This window comes from Trichosurus vulpecula, chromosome 2, assembly GCF_011100635.1.
Source record: "Trichosurus vulpecula isolate mTriVul1 chromosome 2, mTriVul1.pri, whole genome shotgun sequence".
Lineage (NCBI taxonomy): Eukaryota > Metazoa > Chordata > Mammalia > Diprotodontia > Phalangeridae > Trichosurus > Trichosurus vulpecula.
The window spans coordinates 374,687,130-374,702,845 of record NC_050574.1 but is presented as its reverse complement, the minus strand read 5'-3'; the positions used below and the strand labels follow the sequence as shown (position 1 = coordinate 374,702,845).

Sequence of the window (15,716 nt, the reverse complement as noted above, 5' to 3'; positions counted from 1 at the left end):
CTACATACTCTTCAATCCAGTGACATGGGCCTCCTTGTTGTCCCATGAGCAAGACATTCCAACTCTTAGCTTTGAGCATCATCTCTGGCCATTCCTCATGACTGGAATGCTCTCCCTCCTCATCTCTGCCTACTGGCTTCCTTTAAGGGCTAATCTCATATTGTACAGGAAGCCTTTCCCTGCCTTCCTTAATTCTAGTGCCTCTCCTCTTCTAATTACTTAATTTTTATCCTTTGTATAGCTTGTTTGTAAATATTTGTTTGCTTGTTGTCTCCCCCATTAGACTGCTAACTCTTTGAGGACAGGGACTATTTTTGCCTCTTTTTGTATCCCTAGCACTTAGCATAGTGCTTGACACATAGCAGGCACTTAAGTGTTTTATTGATTGGCTTTCCCCAACTTTGATCAGATTGAATGGTTTTAGGAAAATAATCCTTCAGAGTGAACCGAATGTTTCAATTTTCTGTTTGATGAATCTAAGCTATTATCCAGCTTTGTACCCCTTTTAAATTTTGATTATAAATTTTGAGTCATATGAATTATTACTAGGTCAAATTATTACTTGAGTCAAAGAAAGTTTCAAAAACAGAACAGATTTCTGTCCCTTTGAATCTCTTTCCTTCTAAGTAGGGATGCTTAGAACACAGTAAATTTGTCTCTGATGGACTTCTAGCTTCAAAATACTGAGTACCTTTCCCTCACAATGTCTTGTTACCAATGCAGCTATAGCTTTATCAAATGAAGGACCAGTCCCATGGGTAAAATAACTGATATAATTGATGATTTGAAAGAGAGAAGGATCTATAACAAGGGGAGCATACTGAAGTAATAGAAAAGTCTTACAGTATCCCAAGACATCTTCCTAAGTACGAGCCACTTGAGGTCAAGCAAGAAGATACTCTGACGACCCAGACTTCACTTCAGGAGATTTATTCATGTCTTCTATGTAAGAGAGAAAAGCCAAAAAGAAAAAATTCCTCCCCTCCAGAAATAGGAAATAGACTTGGCAGTTGAGGTCAAAAGAGTCTGATGTCAGAAAAAAACAGAGCCCATAAAAGAACTACCTTTGGTTGGTTACACAGGTGAACCGGATAGTCACAACATGTTACACATTCTCTACTGGGCTCTCACTGCTGCTAGGCAATCCCACTACAATTCCTTTATCAGTTCACTATTCTGACTCTCCACAGTGGCTCTTCCAAACCTTTTCATCATACTTTACAGAAAAAAAATTGAGGAAATTCACCATGAGCTCTCTCTTCTTCTCTCTTCTTCATCTCCTATTACTCAAATGTCTTTGCCACTTTATTCTCCTTCATCCCTTTCTCACACAATGAAGTGGCCTTACTCCTCAACAAAGCTGACCACTCTATGTGTTCAAGTGAAGCAATTGCATCCTGTTTCCTCCAATAGATTGCCCCCTCTATAGTCTTTCACTTATTTTCAACCTCTTCCTATCTATTGATTCATTCCCTCCTGCCTCCAAACATACCCATGCCCTCTTGACCTTTCCATCCCCTTTAACTATTGTCTTATATCTCTTCTGTCCTTTATGGCTAAACTTCTCAAAAAGGCTATCTACAATAGGCACCACCACTTTTCCCTTTCTTCTTAACCCCTTACAATATGGCTTCTGACCTTACCATTTCATCAAAATTGCTTTCTTCAAGATTACTAATGATCTCTTAGTTGCCAAATCCAGTGGCCTTTTCTTTATCCACATTCTCCCTGACCTTTCTGAAGCCTTTAACACTGTCAATCACTCTCTGCTCCTTCGCATTCTCTTCTCTCTGGGTTTTCAGGACATCCTGGTTCTTTTCCTACGTATCTAACCACTATTTTTCTGTTTCCTTTGCTGGATCATCTTCAAGATCACATCTTCTAACTGTAGGTGTCCCTCAGAATTCTGTCTGGGGCTGTCTTCTCTTCTCCCTCTGTACTACTTTGCTTGGTGATCTCATCAGCTCCCATGGATTTCATTACCATCTCTAGGTGGATGACTCTCAAATTGACCTGTCCTGCCTGAATCTCTCAGCTGATCTCCAATCTCCAAAGGCCTTTCAGACATCTTGAACTGGAGGTCCAGTGGAAACCTTAAACTTAACATGTCCAAAATGGAACTCATTATCTTTCCCCTTAAACCCTCTTCCCCTCCTAACTTCCCTATTACTATAGAGGGAAACAATATCCTCCCAGTCTCTCAGACTCCTAACCCAAGAATCATCTTGGACTTGTCACTATCTCTCACTGTGCATATAAAATTTATTGCCAAGGCCTAGGGATTTCACCTTTATAACAGCTCTTGAATATATCCCCTTCTCTATTCTGACACTGCCACCTCTCTAGTGCAAGCCCTCATCATCTCCTTCATGGACCATTGAAACAGCTTGCTGGTAAGTCTGCCTGCCTTGAGTCTTCCCCTACTCCAATCCATCCTCCATTTGGCTACTAAGATGATTTTCCTATAGCACTGGTCTGACCATGTCACCCCACCCTACTTAATAAAATCATGTGGCTCCCTATTGTTTTCAGTATCAAATACAAAATGTTCTGTTTGGCATTCAAAATCCTTCATAATCCAGCCAGACACATACTCTTTGATATAGTGACACTGGCCTCCCAGCAGTTCAACAAACAAGACACTCCATTTCTTGTCTCTGGGTTTTTGTTTTGTTTTTGCTATCCCCTATGGCTGGAACATTCTTTCTCCTCAACTCTGATTACTGAACTCCCTGGCATCCTTTAAGTAACTAAAAATCTCTTCTTTTACTGGAAGCCTTCTCGAATCCTTCTTAATTCTAGTGACTTCATTCTGTTAATTACTTCCTGTCTATCCCATATATAACTTGCTTTGTATATATTTGTTTGCATGTTCTCTCCCCCATTCAACTATAAAAGGGTAAGGATTGTCTTTTGCCCTCTTTCACATGCCCAGTGTTTAGCACATTTCCCAGCAAATAGTAGGCATTTAAATATTGGTAGATGGATTAAATATGCTCAATGTACTCTATGGAGTGGAGTGGAGAATCTAGAATTAGTATATCTGAAACTGAACACCATTGAAAGAGCATCAGGAAACCTGAATGGTTGAGGATAAGGGCACTCCCAGACCTTGTCAAAGCCAACTTATACACTACCTAGTCTACCTGGCTTGTGGGACCTTGTAAAGTTCTGACTTTGGGAACTGAAAACATAGTATTCTGCTGTGTTAGCACCTTTATGAGAAATCTTCCCAAAAGATCACCTTTCAGTCTATGCAGAGGCTAGGATTCTGCAGATTGTGTGAGAAAGACTAGGTATATTTGGGCTATACTGGTATGAACTTCAAGTTCCCTAAAGAAGCTATGGGAGTCAGAGAAAAGATGGACACTGTGGCTCCAATGTGTGCAGAGCCAAAAAATATCTCTGGCATATAAGCATTTATTGGAACCAACTCCAATCTCTTCAAAGTACTAGCTGAATATTGCAGGCAGCAAACTTGGATCCAGCATCTAGACACTGTTATCATCCACGCACTCTGTGTGGAAACTTGAAGAAAGGTAGAAACTAATGATGATGGAACACTGGACACACTGGCTCTTCCATCTCAACAGTAGATCCATTCATCTTTGAGTTTAATTAGTCTCCCATGGCTAAGGAAGGGAATCATATTTCTAGATCTAGAGTTGGAAAGGAAACCTTAGAAGCCTATTGAATCCAACTCCTTCATTTTATAGATGAGGAAACTAAGGCACACAATGGTTAAGTAATTGGTCCAACATCACATAGCTAGTGTCTGAGGACAGATTTGAACCCATGTCTTCCCTACTTCAAGCCCAATGCCCTAGTCACTATATGTGAGGAACAGTTTGAAGAACAATGTGTTGTCACTGTATGAATGGGATGAGGTATGCCTGAGTAGTGACACAGAATCTTGATCAACAATTTCCAGCCCATTCAAGAGTAATCTCAGAAGATAGGCTTCTCCGATAGAAAAGACTTCAGAAATCATTTGAAAGTATTAGTAAATGGCAGTGTCAAAATGGCAGAGTTGAAAAGTCCATGTCTTACCCTCAGTGGTTTTACTAAAGAAGCCTAGTGAACACTGAACAAAACAACTAGAACAGACCTAGAATATACCATGCCATGATTCCAAGATGCCCAGGACTATTTTTCTAGGATTCATTTGGGTCAAGTACTACCCAGACAGTATTTTCCAGTACTGGACTTGCACGGTCTTAGCACATCTTAAGGATAGATGAAGACAAAGTAAAGACAGCCTGCATTGGCCTCACCTGATTCTCCCAGTTTGAGCATATGCCTCAAGGAATCTCAAAGGTACCAAACATATTTCAATTGCTTATGGAGAAAGTGGGGAGAGACATGAGCTACCTAGATGTGTCTAGATGACTGCATTATCTTTTTAAAAATTTTCTTGTTCCAATCTCTTGCATACATTCCCTTGTCTCTTCTACACTACCACTCTGCTACAGGTCCTCATCACCTTACTCCTAGACTATTTCAGAAACCTTCTGATTGGTTTCCCTGATTTAATCCTCTCTCCACTCAGCTATCAAATTTATCTTCTTAAAATGCAGGTATTCTGTCACCCCTTTCCCCATTCAATAAACTCCGGTGGCTCCCTATTACCTCTAGGAACAAATATAAAATTCCCTGTTTGACTTTTTAAAGCCCTTCATAATCTGACCCTCTCCTACTTTTCCAGTTCTATTACACCTTACCATAAGCATGGGGTCAAGAGTTTGTATAAAGGCTCAGAGGCAGAAATGAAATGTTATGTATGGGAAAAACAAGTAGTCCAATTTAACTGAGAAATGGGTACATGAAGGAGATTAATGTTCAATAATCGTAGAAAGATAGATTGGAGGCAGATTCAGAAGGCTTATGGTAGCCAAAACAGTTAATGCAATATTAGACTGCCAGTAATTAGATACTTTGAGAATTTCGTTCAGTTCTAAATATCGGATATTAGGGAGGATTGAATGGTGCCCAGAGGAAGGAAAGCAGGATTGTGAGAGGCTCTTTTAAGTCTCCTTGGCTAGATCTTCATCCAGGTCATATCCAGCTAGAGATATATGATAGGCTCTAGATAACAGAATTTTTAGTGATTAAAATTGTAATGACAAAAATCAAGGCATTTGTCAGCTTGCCACCTAATATTTCCTTCTTTAAAAATCTTACTTTTATTGATATCTTTTGTTTCTTTATCACCTTCAATTCCAAATATGTCTCTTCTCCCACCCCTCTCTAGCAAGCCATTCACAGTAGTAAATTATTTAAAAAGAAAAGAAAAGAAAAAGAAAATCCAAGGCTCTCTCCTAGGCCCTTTTCTCTTCTCCCTTGATACTATTTTGCTTGGTGAGCTCATCAGTTCCCACGGATTTCATGATTATCTCTATGCAGATTATTCTCAACTCTATTTATCCAGCCTGACCTCCGCTCTCACATTACTGCTTATTAGTTATCTCAAACTGAATGTCGCACATAAATCTTCAACTTGACATGTTCAAAACAGAACTCATTATCTTACCCCCGCCTCCCTGCCCCCGAAATCCTCCTATCTTCCCTACTTCTAATCACTGTCCATGACACCTCCACCATCCTCTAAGTTACCGAAGCTCACAGCCCCAAGGTTAGGATGTGATGCTGTCATCCTCTATGCTTTACTCCCACTCACTCCTCAATCCAATCTGTTGTCAAGACCTACCATTTCTACCTGTGAATCATTTTAATGCATGTCTTTTTTTCTCCACTCACACAGTCACTGTCATGATACAGATCCCTATCACATAGTGCATGGATTACAACAATAACTTTTTAGTTGGCCTCTTTTATTCATATTATTCAATAAACTCCAGTAGCTCCCCACTGATTCCAGGACTAAATATAAAATCCTACAATTGGTGTTCAAATCCTTTGATAACCTGACCCCTTCCTAACTTTTCAGTCTTCTTACTCTTTACTGTCCCACACACATACTCTATGTATGACACTGTGACACTGGCCCACTTGCTATTTCTCATATGAGACATTTCAACTCTTGACTCCTCTATACCTGAATTCTCTTCTTCCTTATTTCCTCCACCTGGCTTCCCTAAAGTCTTAGTTAAAATCCCACATTCTGTAAGAAGTCTTTACTAGTCCTCCTTAATGAGATCATCTCCGGTTTATCCTGTACATATCTTTGTTGTACACAGATGTTTGCATATCATCTCCCCCATTAGATTGTGATCTCCTTGAAGGCAGTAACTATTTTTTTTGCCTACCTTCAGTGCTTAGTACAGTCATACAGTAGGTGCTTACTAAATGCTTATATATTTGACTTTACTTTTATTTTGAAGCATTTCTATATATACAGAACACAAGAAAGAAGACTGTGTATGAAACTTTGCATCTTCATTTCCTAACACTGACTTTAAAAAAAAGTTATATAAAGAGTTCATACATTACTTTTAAACCTGTCCTGTTTGTGTTTCCCTTTGAATTTCCTTCTGTTCCTTTCTGTGAATTTTTAAAATGTCTTAATTGCTCTCTTTTTTTCTGACATCATCATGTCTAATCCATTCATATCCTTAAATCCTGCCCCCTGAAACTAAAAACTGAAAGAAAGAAAAAAAAACAAATAAATATAGAAGCTATGTCAAAAATATATTTCTCTTTCTACACCTTTAGTCTTTTGCTTCTCCCTCAGGAGGCCTCTGGAAACATGGTTGGTCATTGCACTGAGTTCTTAAATAGACCCATCCCAGGTCTTCTGCTTTTGATATTTCCTCTCTCGATATCTTTGGAAGGAACACTTCTTCCTTCTCTCCCTATTTGAAGGTTAACATTAAGTCATCATACAACCCTTGGCAATTTCTCAAATAAATTTACCTTGCTAGGTTTTTCTTGACTCCCAAGTTTGCATTTCAATGTCTTTCTCAGCTCTGGTCTTTTCTTCAAAAATGCCTAAATGTCTTTTATTCCATTAGAGATCCATTCGTGAGTGTGTGCGCGCGCGCGTGCACACACACACACACACACACACACACACACACACACACATACTCTTTGCCAGATAAGTCATTCATGATTGTCAGCCCAAATCTTTTGCCCTTCAGACTACTGTATTCCAAGATCCCCTTGTATTCACTGTAGATACTGCTAGTTTTTCTGCCAAAAGCAGCATGATACTTACTGTGATTCCTTGGTACTCAAACTGCTTCTTTTGGGGATTTCAGTATTTTTTGTTTGACATGAGGCCTCTGGACTTTGGCTTTTACATTGTTGGGTCTTCTTTCCTTTTGTTTTTAAGGTGAAAAGAATCAGCAAATTCTTTGTCTCTTCATTTTGCTCTTTGTTTCTAATAGATCTGGACAGTTTTTATTTGTGATTTCTTGAAATATAATGTATAGGTTTTTAAAAATTGTTTTCAGAAATCCAGTACTTTAAAAATTATTTCTTCTTGATCTATTTTCTGGGTGAGTTGTTAAAAATATCAGATATCTTATATTTTCTTTCTTTACAATCTCTTGATTTTGTTCTAGTGTTACTGTGTAATGCAGTTCTTAATTTTTTTTCGTTTTGATTTAGGGGTCTCAATATCTACAATAATTTGTTTACACTAATTTGTTGGGTATACTAAATTCCTGCTTTAGCTTCCAAATTGAGGCTTTTTACTGAACTTTGGTCCTATTTGTTGATCCTATTGGTCTCACCTGGGCTCCCTGGGGTTCTGTATTAACTTTTACTCCCAAGGTTAGTCCCTTCTGGATCTTTGAGGTTCAGAACACTGGATCTTCAGGGACTTCTACAGGATCTTAGTACAAATGGCCAGGGACTTCATATCCCCTGGGAACCTAGGCTGTCCTTGTTTGAGTGTTGCCATGTGGCTCTGATTGCTGTCTGGGCTTTCAAGGTCCCAACTCTGGGGCTTTTTCTGGGGTCTCTCTGCTCTTGCTCCCTCTAGTCATAGAGCCTTGAAGAGTTTTTGGGACAGTGGTAGGGTAGTCCAGTTTGCCTATGCTGGCACCATCTTTGCTGTGACACCTTTTCCTTTTGCCCAGTAACTTATGGCTGACTTTTTGTGCTGTTTTGATTTGGACGAAGTCATATACTCTAGTTTCTCAATAGACAGCTTACTCATTATTTGATCTGATGTAAATTTCAGGTTTTTCCTGCAGTTGGTATGTGGGAGTCATATCATCTATCTTCATTCAGGCAACCATATCAGCCAGAAGTTCCCATTGTCTATTGAAAGACCTTGGAAGAACATGAGGAAAAACTAATCAAAGTGTTTGGTTGACTATAGGAAGCTGGTCTGAAACTGTCAATTAGCAAATGCTAGTTTGGCAAAGCATCAGTGTCTTAATAGAGAGTGAGCACTGATCCAGAGAAAGCCTCACTATTTGAATATATCCAAAGATCCTCTGTGAACTATGTTTTTTGAGGGTATAGTTGTTACAAAAAAATGTAAAGAATTTTGCTATCTTTGCTATGACACTCAATCTCATTTATCAACATATAGTTGGGAAGAACCAATGCCATAAAGGCAAAAAGGTCAAATTGGCCTCACCCTTTCAGCACCATTTGGAGATCACTGGAGTTAGGAGTATGAACAAACTTCCAAAGATTTTGTTAACTGCTTCACTCACAAACCAATGTTGACCCATGTGGACAAAAACCCTTTGTCCTATATATTCATAACTAGCCTAAAATACTTGTAACAATCTTATACTTAAAGCATTTTCAGAAACTTAATGAATTTTCTAATAGAAGATTTATTGGCAATGAGACTCAGTATAAAAGCTAGTCATTGGCTTGGAATTGGGCAGTTCAAAGACAATAAAACCAAATTTAAAGTATAGGCAAGCAACTACCCACTAACGTACATTTTGACCAGTGCCAAGCTGGATATGACGTAACAGGGATGTGTAGCAGCATTAGCCAATTAGGAGTTCAGTAAATCCACCCCATATTAAGTAGTTTAAAGACTTGGCAATGTGCCAATTAAGATAGTAGAGAGAGTGTTCAGAGCCTCTCAAAGACAATATAACCACCTTGCTTGTTGGAGAGTTAATCAATCTCTTCTGACTAATAGTGGGCCTTTGACATGCATGTCATACATGTTATGTATGAAATACATAAAACTTATGCTGATTTGGACTTGAATGCAATAGAAATTAAAAGATGATTTAATGTTTCAACTTATAAGGAACTGACAAATCTACTGTTACCTTAATATCATAATTACTCTAAGTCATTTAAAACACAGAGAGAATTTAAGGAAGAATCTCGGAAAGATAACAAGCAAAACTAGATATTATGTAATGATCAAGAGAAGGTAAGGTAGATTAAAATTATTTATCCTCAAATGGGGGACACAAAAGACTATTAAGGGTGAGAAGAGCGGGTGATTTCTCTCACAGTCAAGGAGGCTGTGGGAAAGAAAAGAAAAAAATTATACAGGTAAAGGTGGAGTCCCAGGCTCTATCTCTGTTTGTTATTGAGAGCAGAGGTAATGAGGATTGTGATTAAGATTGGATTATTATATATAACATTATGTGTTTTATTGTTATAGGGTCCCCACAATATGATCCCTTCCTCCACAAAAACTACACTATGATTCAAATACTCATCACATCAGCATCTATCCAAACCCATGTGATGTTCTGCTCTAATAGATAAAATCAGATTATACATTAATTCAAAGCAAAAATTAATTATATAAAACAGAATAACCAAATAAATACCAAGTAAGAGTTTCCCTGCCTCACAACACCCAGTGTATACAGGGGTACACATCAAAAATGGGAAGGCAGATTCTCCTTCCTAGACAATTCATGCCCCAGTCACGTCCTAACTGGAACACCTTTCAGCCTTCAAGTTTGCTAATGTGTTTTGTCACTGAGCTACCAAGGCTGGACAGCTTTTCCCTGACAAGGAAGGCAAAAGGATGTTTCTACTATTTGAAGCCATCCAATACTTCAGGCTATTTTAGGTCTTATTAGAGGCAGATAAATGGTATAGCAGATAAATCACTGGTCTTGGAGTCAGGAAGACTTTGAATTTGAATCCTGCCATGGCAATATGACCCTAAGCAAGTCACTTAACCTTTCTCAGGCTCAGTACAGCTTTCTGTAAAATGGGAGAACTAAAAAGCACTTGTCCTACAGAGTTGTACAGATCAAATGAGATACATTTAAAATGCTTTGCAAGACTTATAGCACTACATATACATATCTATATACAGTGTTATATATATGTATATATATATATATATATGTCAATTACGTGAATTTGAGCCCATTTAATGGTATATATACATATATACACCTACATATGTATATTCACACTAGCTGCTATTATTATGTGAATTAGGACCACAGCCATATATATACCTAATAAGTGCAGTAAAAGGTCTCAAAGTAAAATCTATCTTTTCTTTAAAAAACAAACTTTGAATGGAAACTCCTCTATACTCACTTCATATTTGGGTTGGAGGGAGTACCTGTGCTGCCTTCACCATCATCAGACAAATTTATTCTACAGCTTCACTAAGTACCCCTAGAAGAGTGGGGTGAAGCTGGACCCATTTACTCTGAACTGCTATGGTTGTGTGTCACTACACTTCCTTATACTTACAAAGTACGGTAAGTTTTATCTGTTAGCAGGTGAGGGTTTGCTAACTGCATGATTATTTGGCATTTCCTGGTACCAGGTAAGAAATAGAAAAGTTAATCGATGGAAGAGATTAGATAAACAAGACCTATTAGGAAAAGTGCATAACAGTCTAATCTTTGATTAACTTGAGAAGACAAAATATTTGGGAGGTAATTTTTCAATAAGAGCTGCTGGAAAAACAGGGTAGCAAATTGTCAAAGAATGTGTTTATACCAGCATTTAAACCACATACCACAATACATTCTAAATGTATAAACAATCTAAATAGAAAAAATACATCATTAATCAGGGGAACCCAGTGTAGTAGCAATTTAGAGTTGAAGATCTTTCCTTCCCATTAATAGGCCATGTGACCTGGAACCCTAAATCACATGTGGTGGGAGGAGCTGACAGGAAAAGGAAGTTATGTCACAGGAAATGCAGAGAGAGAGAGAGAGAGAGAGAGAGAGAGACAGAGAGAGAGAGAGAGAGACAGAGAGACAGAGAGAGAGAGAGACAGAGAGAGAGAGAGACAGAGAGACAGAGAGAGAGGGAAAGCAGTTATGGCTGCTAATGTTGCTAATGGCCATTGTGATAGAGCTGAACAGACTGTGGTAGCTGTACTATAAGTTTGTTTTGGGGAAGACCCCAGCAGGGGGTCAAAGAGGTTTGGGGACGGCTAGGCTCCATGTTGTGATATTATGTATTGAATGTTTTACTGTTGTGATGGATTGGGCAGATGGCTTGTGGGATATGGTTCTCTGGTGTCTGAATAAATGGTTTACTTCTACCTTCTATGTGGAAGGTCTTGTATACTTTGTGATACAGAACTATATAGGCATTTTGACAATCATCATCTACATTGTTATTATTGCCTTACTGATACACCCAGAAACTTATATGTTTGGGGAATGTGAATAAAAGATAAATTTGTAACCAGTCACCAGACAATCTACTGTCACTTCTAAGTCTGTGATTTTATAATTAATTTTTCATTTTAAAATTATAATACATGCAATGAAAAAAAGAAGAAAAGAAAAAACACGAACAACATAAATAATGTTGCCCCCCTGATACAGAAAAAAGATGAAGTCAGTTTTTGAAGCCTTCAGTATCCAAGTCATCAGCTAAATTCAAGTGCTCATCATAATTAGTAGATTATGAAAACAAGTAGATTGGAAATAATGCTGATGAACAGAAATGTGTTTTTATTGACAGATTTTTGTGAGTTATTTCTACATAACAGCAAATAATCAGGTGAGTGATGTTTAAAACCAAAATTTTGTCTCAAATGTTCAATTTCACTCACTTCTTTCATAAGGAAACAAGGTATGACAAGTTTTTACTTTACTGATAGGGTTACTCATCACTGTCTATGACAACTTATTTGCTGCCCTTTGTGGCCAATTGATGCATATAAAGTGGTGGTTCAATATGACTTTTGATTAAATCATTCACAAAATGTGTATATGGGAATACATCATAGTAAACTTTCAAATTCATCTGAAAGAGCTACATTTTGATGTTATAAAAGAGTTATAACACTTGACTTCTCCCTTCAACTACTGATTTAAAATTATACTTTCAAAAAAAAAAACACCTATTGTGTGCCTTCCCCTGTCTTCTGATTCCTTATCAGAAAGATAATATCCACATAGACGTAATCGGCAAGTGTTCTGATAAACCGAGGAAAATCTGGAATTAATTATAAAGTGTTTTGGGTTCCTAATGCAGCTGTTACAAGTGTTTGATTTGGCAAATGATCATAAAAAGCAATGCATACCAATTTCATGAGCGACTGTAAAAGCTGCATGGAGGCCATCATCCTCAATCACCGCACAGCTGCGCTCAGGAGAGCATATGGTCCCAACATCTGCCATTCCAAGAGTATCACATGAATGATGTCCACATAAATCCTGCAGGGGAGAAAAAAAAGAAATAATTAAAACCAATTTACATGCAGGAAAAGCCACTATGAACAGTCACTTGCTCTCCCAAATAGCAAGAATTTGGATAAATGTAAATGTCACCTGTTCTTCCACGGCAGTTCTCCAAAGATGATCTGAGGGTATCATGCTTTCAGAACTATTCTGGGCTACTGAAGCACAGAAGTTGTATCATGAGGTTCAATTATGTTTAAAAAGATATCTTAAGTTGTATTTTCCATTTTATAATAGAAGCATTAGTAAAGCCATAATAAATGCATTCTTTAATATCTAGAATATTTAGATTTCATTTTGGAAAGGCCTCTATGTTCAATTTTGTATTCAACCTGATCAGTTTATCAAAGGGTCACTACGGGTACAAACTATAATGTATCTTAGAATGTAAATATTCTAATAGGCTAGAAAAAATCCAAACTTATCTATTCTAAATGTGCACCTATAAACAACAATTCAATGAGTGAACATTTCTAAAGGAAGTTGCAATTTCATAGGGAACCATTAAGTGGGTGATATCTGTAAATTAATAAAATGCTCTTTCATTCAGTCAAAACATCAGTTTAAAATATCTTGTCTCCAAAGAAAAAACACAAGAAAAACTACTGAAATATGAATCTTAAGAGAAAAGAAATGTCAGAAATCAGCAGTAGAAACAGAGACTGTCAGTTTGTAAATATATAAGGTTCTAAATTACAATCATATTAATCCAATGATTTTTAAATAATTTATTTTAGCTGCCAGATTTTTGCTTTTAATGAGAATCTCTTCTTGGTAGTTCTATTATTTTAAAGTGGTAGTGGAAGGAGCTTGGCTTTGGAATCAGAGGATCTTGGTTCTGCTACTTGTTTGCCCTTGAACAAGTCATTTAATTCTATTTTTCAATTCTTCAAATGATAAAAATGGGGATTGGACTAGGTGACCTTTAAGATCCCTTCCAGCATTAAAACCTAGGATACTAAATTATACAGTAGTATTTTAAGTGATCTTTAGAATACTCAGGAATTATTTTATAAAGGTAACATTGCTTAAATATTAGCATATGCTTTTTTTTGACTGATGTCAACATGGAAAATATTGTCAATAAAGAAAACTATTCACACTAAGAGAGAGCTCCCCTCTAAAAATTTAAAACCTGGGAAATTTTAACATAAAAGCAAATATGATTACCATTTATGGAGAGCCATAACACCATGCCTGACACATAATAGGCACTTAATATTGAACCTAAAATGCCAGGCGACCAGTCTGAGTCAGACCCAGCCCAGAGCAATGTCATAACCATAAAACTTTTTGAAGACTTCAGACATGTTTTTAGAATACCAGAATTCAAAGCTATATTCTACCTCTCCCCTACAAGATTATAAGCTATTTGAAGGCAAGGACCATGTCTTATTACTTTCGTAATCAATACTGAGTCCGGTGCTTTATACACAGCAGTTGCTTAATGTTGGTTGAACTGAATTGGGTTAATATGGTATTCTGAAATAATAATGGGACAATATCGTATAATGAACAAATAAAGCACTAGTTTGGAAATCAGAAAGCCTGATTCTGTCACTAATTAGTTGTCATTTTACCTCTCTTACCCTTAGTTTCTTCATATATAAAATAAGGGGACAAGATTATTATGCCTTAGGTTCCCTACAGCTCTAACTCTTTGGTTGTTTTGGCTAACATTGTCCATGTACTGGGCATAGTGTAGATTTCCCCTCCAAATATTCCCAGGTTCACTCTCTTCTTGGGCTGTGGGTTTTTCACTCACCTGACTTACACCCAATACAGACATTAGGGTGATTTCCAGTAGGGGTCCTCAGAGTAACCCCTGTGAGCAGTTCTTGTTCTCTTCTCCATCTCCATCTTCTCAACAAGTCAATATAGAGAGCAGAGAGCATTTTCTCTATTCCCTCTAGCTTCTCTTTTTTTATAGAGGGGGGAAGGCAGGGCAATTGGGGTTAAGTGACTTGCCCAAGGTCACACAGCTAGTGTGTTAAGTGTCTGAGGTCACATTTGAACTCAGATCCTCCTGACTCCAGGGCCAGTGCTCTACTCACTGCGTCACCTAGCTGCCCCCCTCTAGCCTCTCATTGGCCAAGCTACCCAACAACAAGTGACAGGGCAGAGAAAGAGTTACATTCTCCCATTAATACAGAGTTTTAAAATCTCTCCTTTCACCTCTGATAATCTGCAGTTCGGTCCTCTCTGCAACCTCACTTTACCTTAGTAACCAAATCCTTATTATCTGTTTTTAATCAAGTAAATTAAATTTGTCCCATAATGCTATAGAAATTCATGTCCATATTTCTCCAGTTATTAACCTAAAAGTTCTCTAATTTTTCACATGCAAATCTATTAGGCAGATGGCATACTCCATTCACTCCAATGTTCTACAGTTCGTCACATGCAAATTACTGTATCAACACTATGGAGTCAGACAACGTAGTAATTGCTTCTCCAGAATGTTAAGTACTTAAGCCCAAAACACATGAATTGTCAAGGATCATTTCCTTACACTAAAATCACTGAGTAGTCCACTTTTAAAAATTAAATTTCATGAAGATATAGTTATTCTGAACAGGTCATTATTTTAGAATGTTTGACATCACTTACTTTTCCCCCACAAAATAATTTAACCTCAGATGTTGGTGATGATGTGAAGGATAAATAGTAAAGGTTAAAGACTCATATTAAAGTTATGACAATAAACATAAACCAATTTTGAAAAGTATCAACATATTCTGAATTATTTAGTTAAACAACTGGTCAGCAATTAGTCACGACATTGCAAATGAACCAATTTTTTAACTGGTGATCAGCCTTGTTTTATAACCAAGTCAACCTTGTTTTATAACCTGTTTAAGCCAAATCACAGATGTAGAAATAATTCCTAATTTATGAAGGCCCTATTCAGTATAGAGTTCATTTAGACTAGTGTTATATAATATGATCACTCTAGAGGTGATCACCACATTTACCTATCTAATAAAGATATTTTGAGGAAAGTGTTTTACAAGTTTTAATGTGCCAAACAAATACGTTAGTATTGTCACTTTTACTCTTGGACCTGAGATTTCTTCAATATAAGGAAATCCAGATAAGAAGACTCCCTCCACCAATGAAAATGAACAACTGTTT

At 37.3% G+C, this 15,716-nt stretch overlaps 1 protein-coding gene across 1 annotated transcript in view; it reads right to left on the bottom strand.

Annotated features, from left to right (window-relative positions):
* ADAMTS5 (ADAM metallopeptidase with thrombospondin type 1 motif 5) overlaps positions 1-15,716 on the bottom strand; it is an 86,840-nt gene that overhangs the window by 59,760 nt on the left and 11,364 nt on the right. Inside the window, exon 2 of the mRNA XM_036745781.1 lies at positions 12,425-12,557. Coding sequence (XP_036601676.1) covers positions 12,425-12,557 — 133 coding nt within the window. The remainder of the gene's footprint in view (positions 1-12,424; positions 12,558-15,716) is intronic.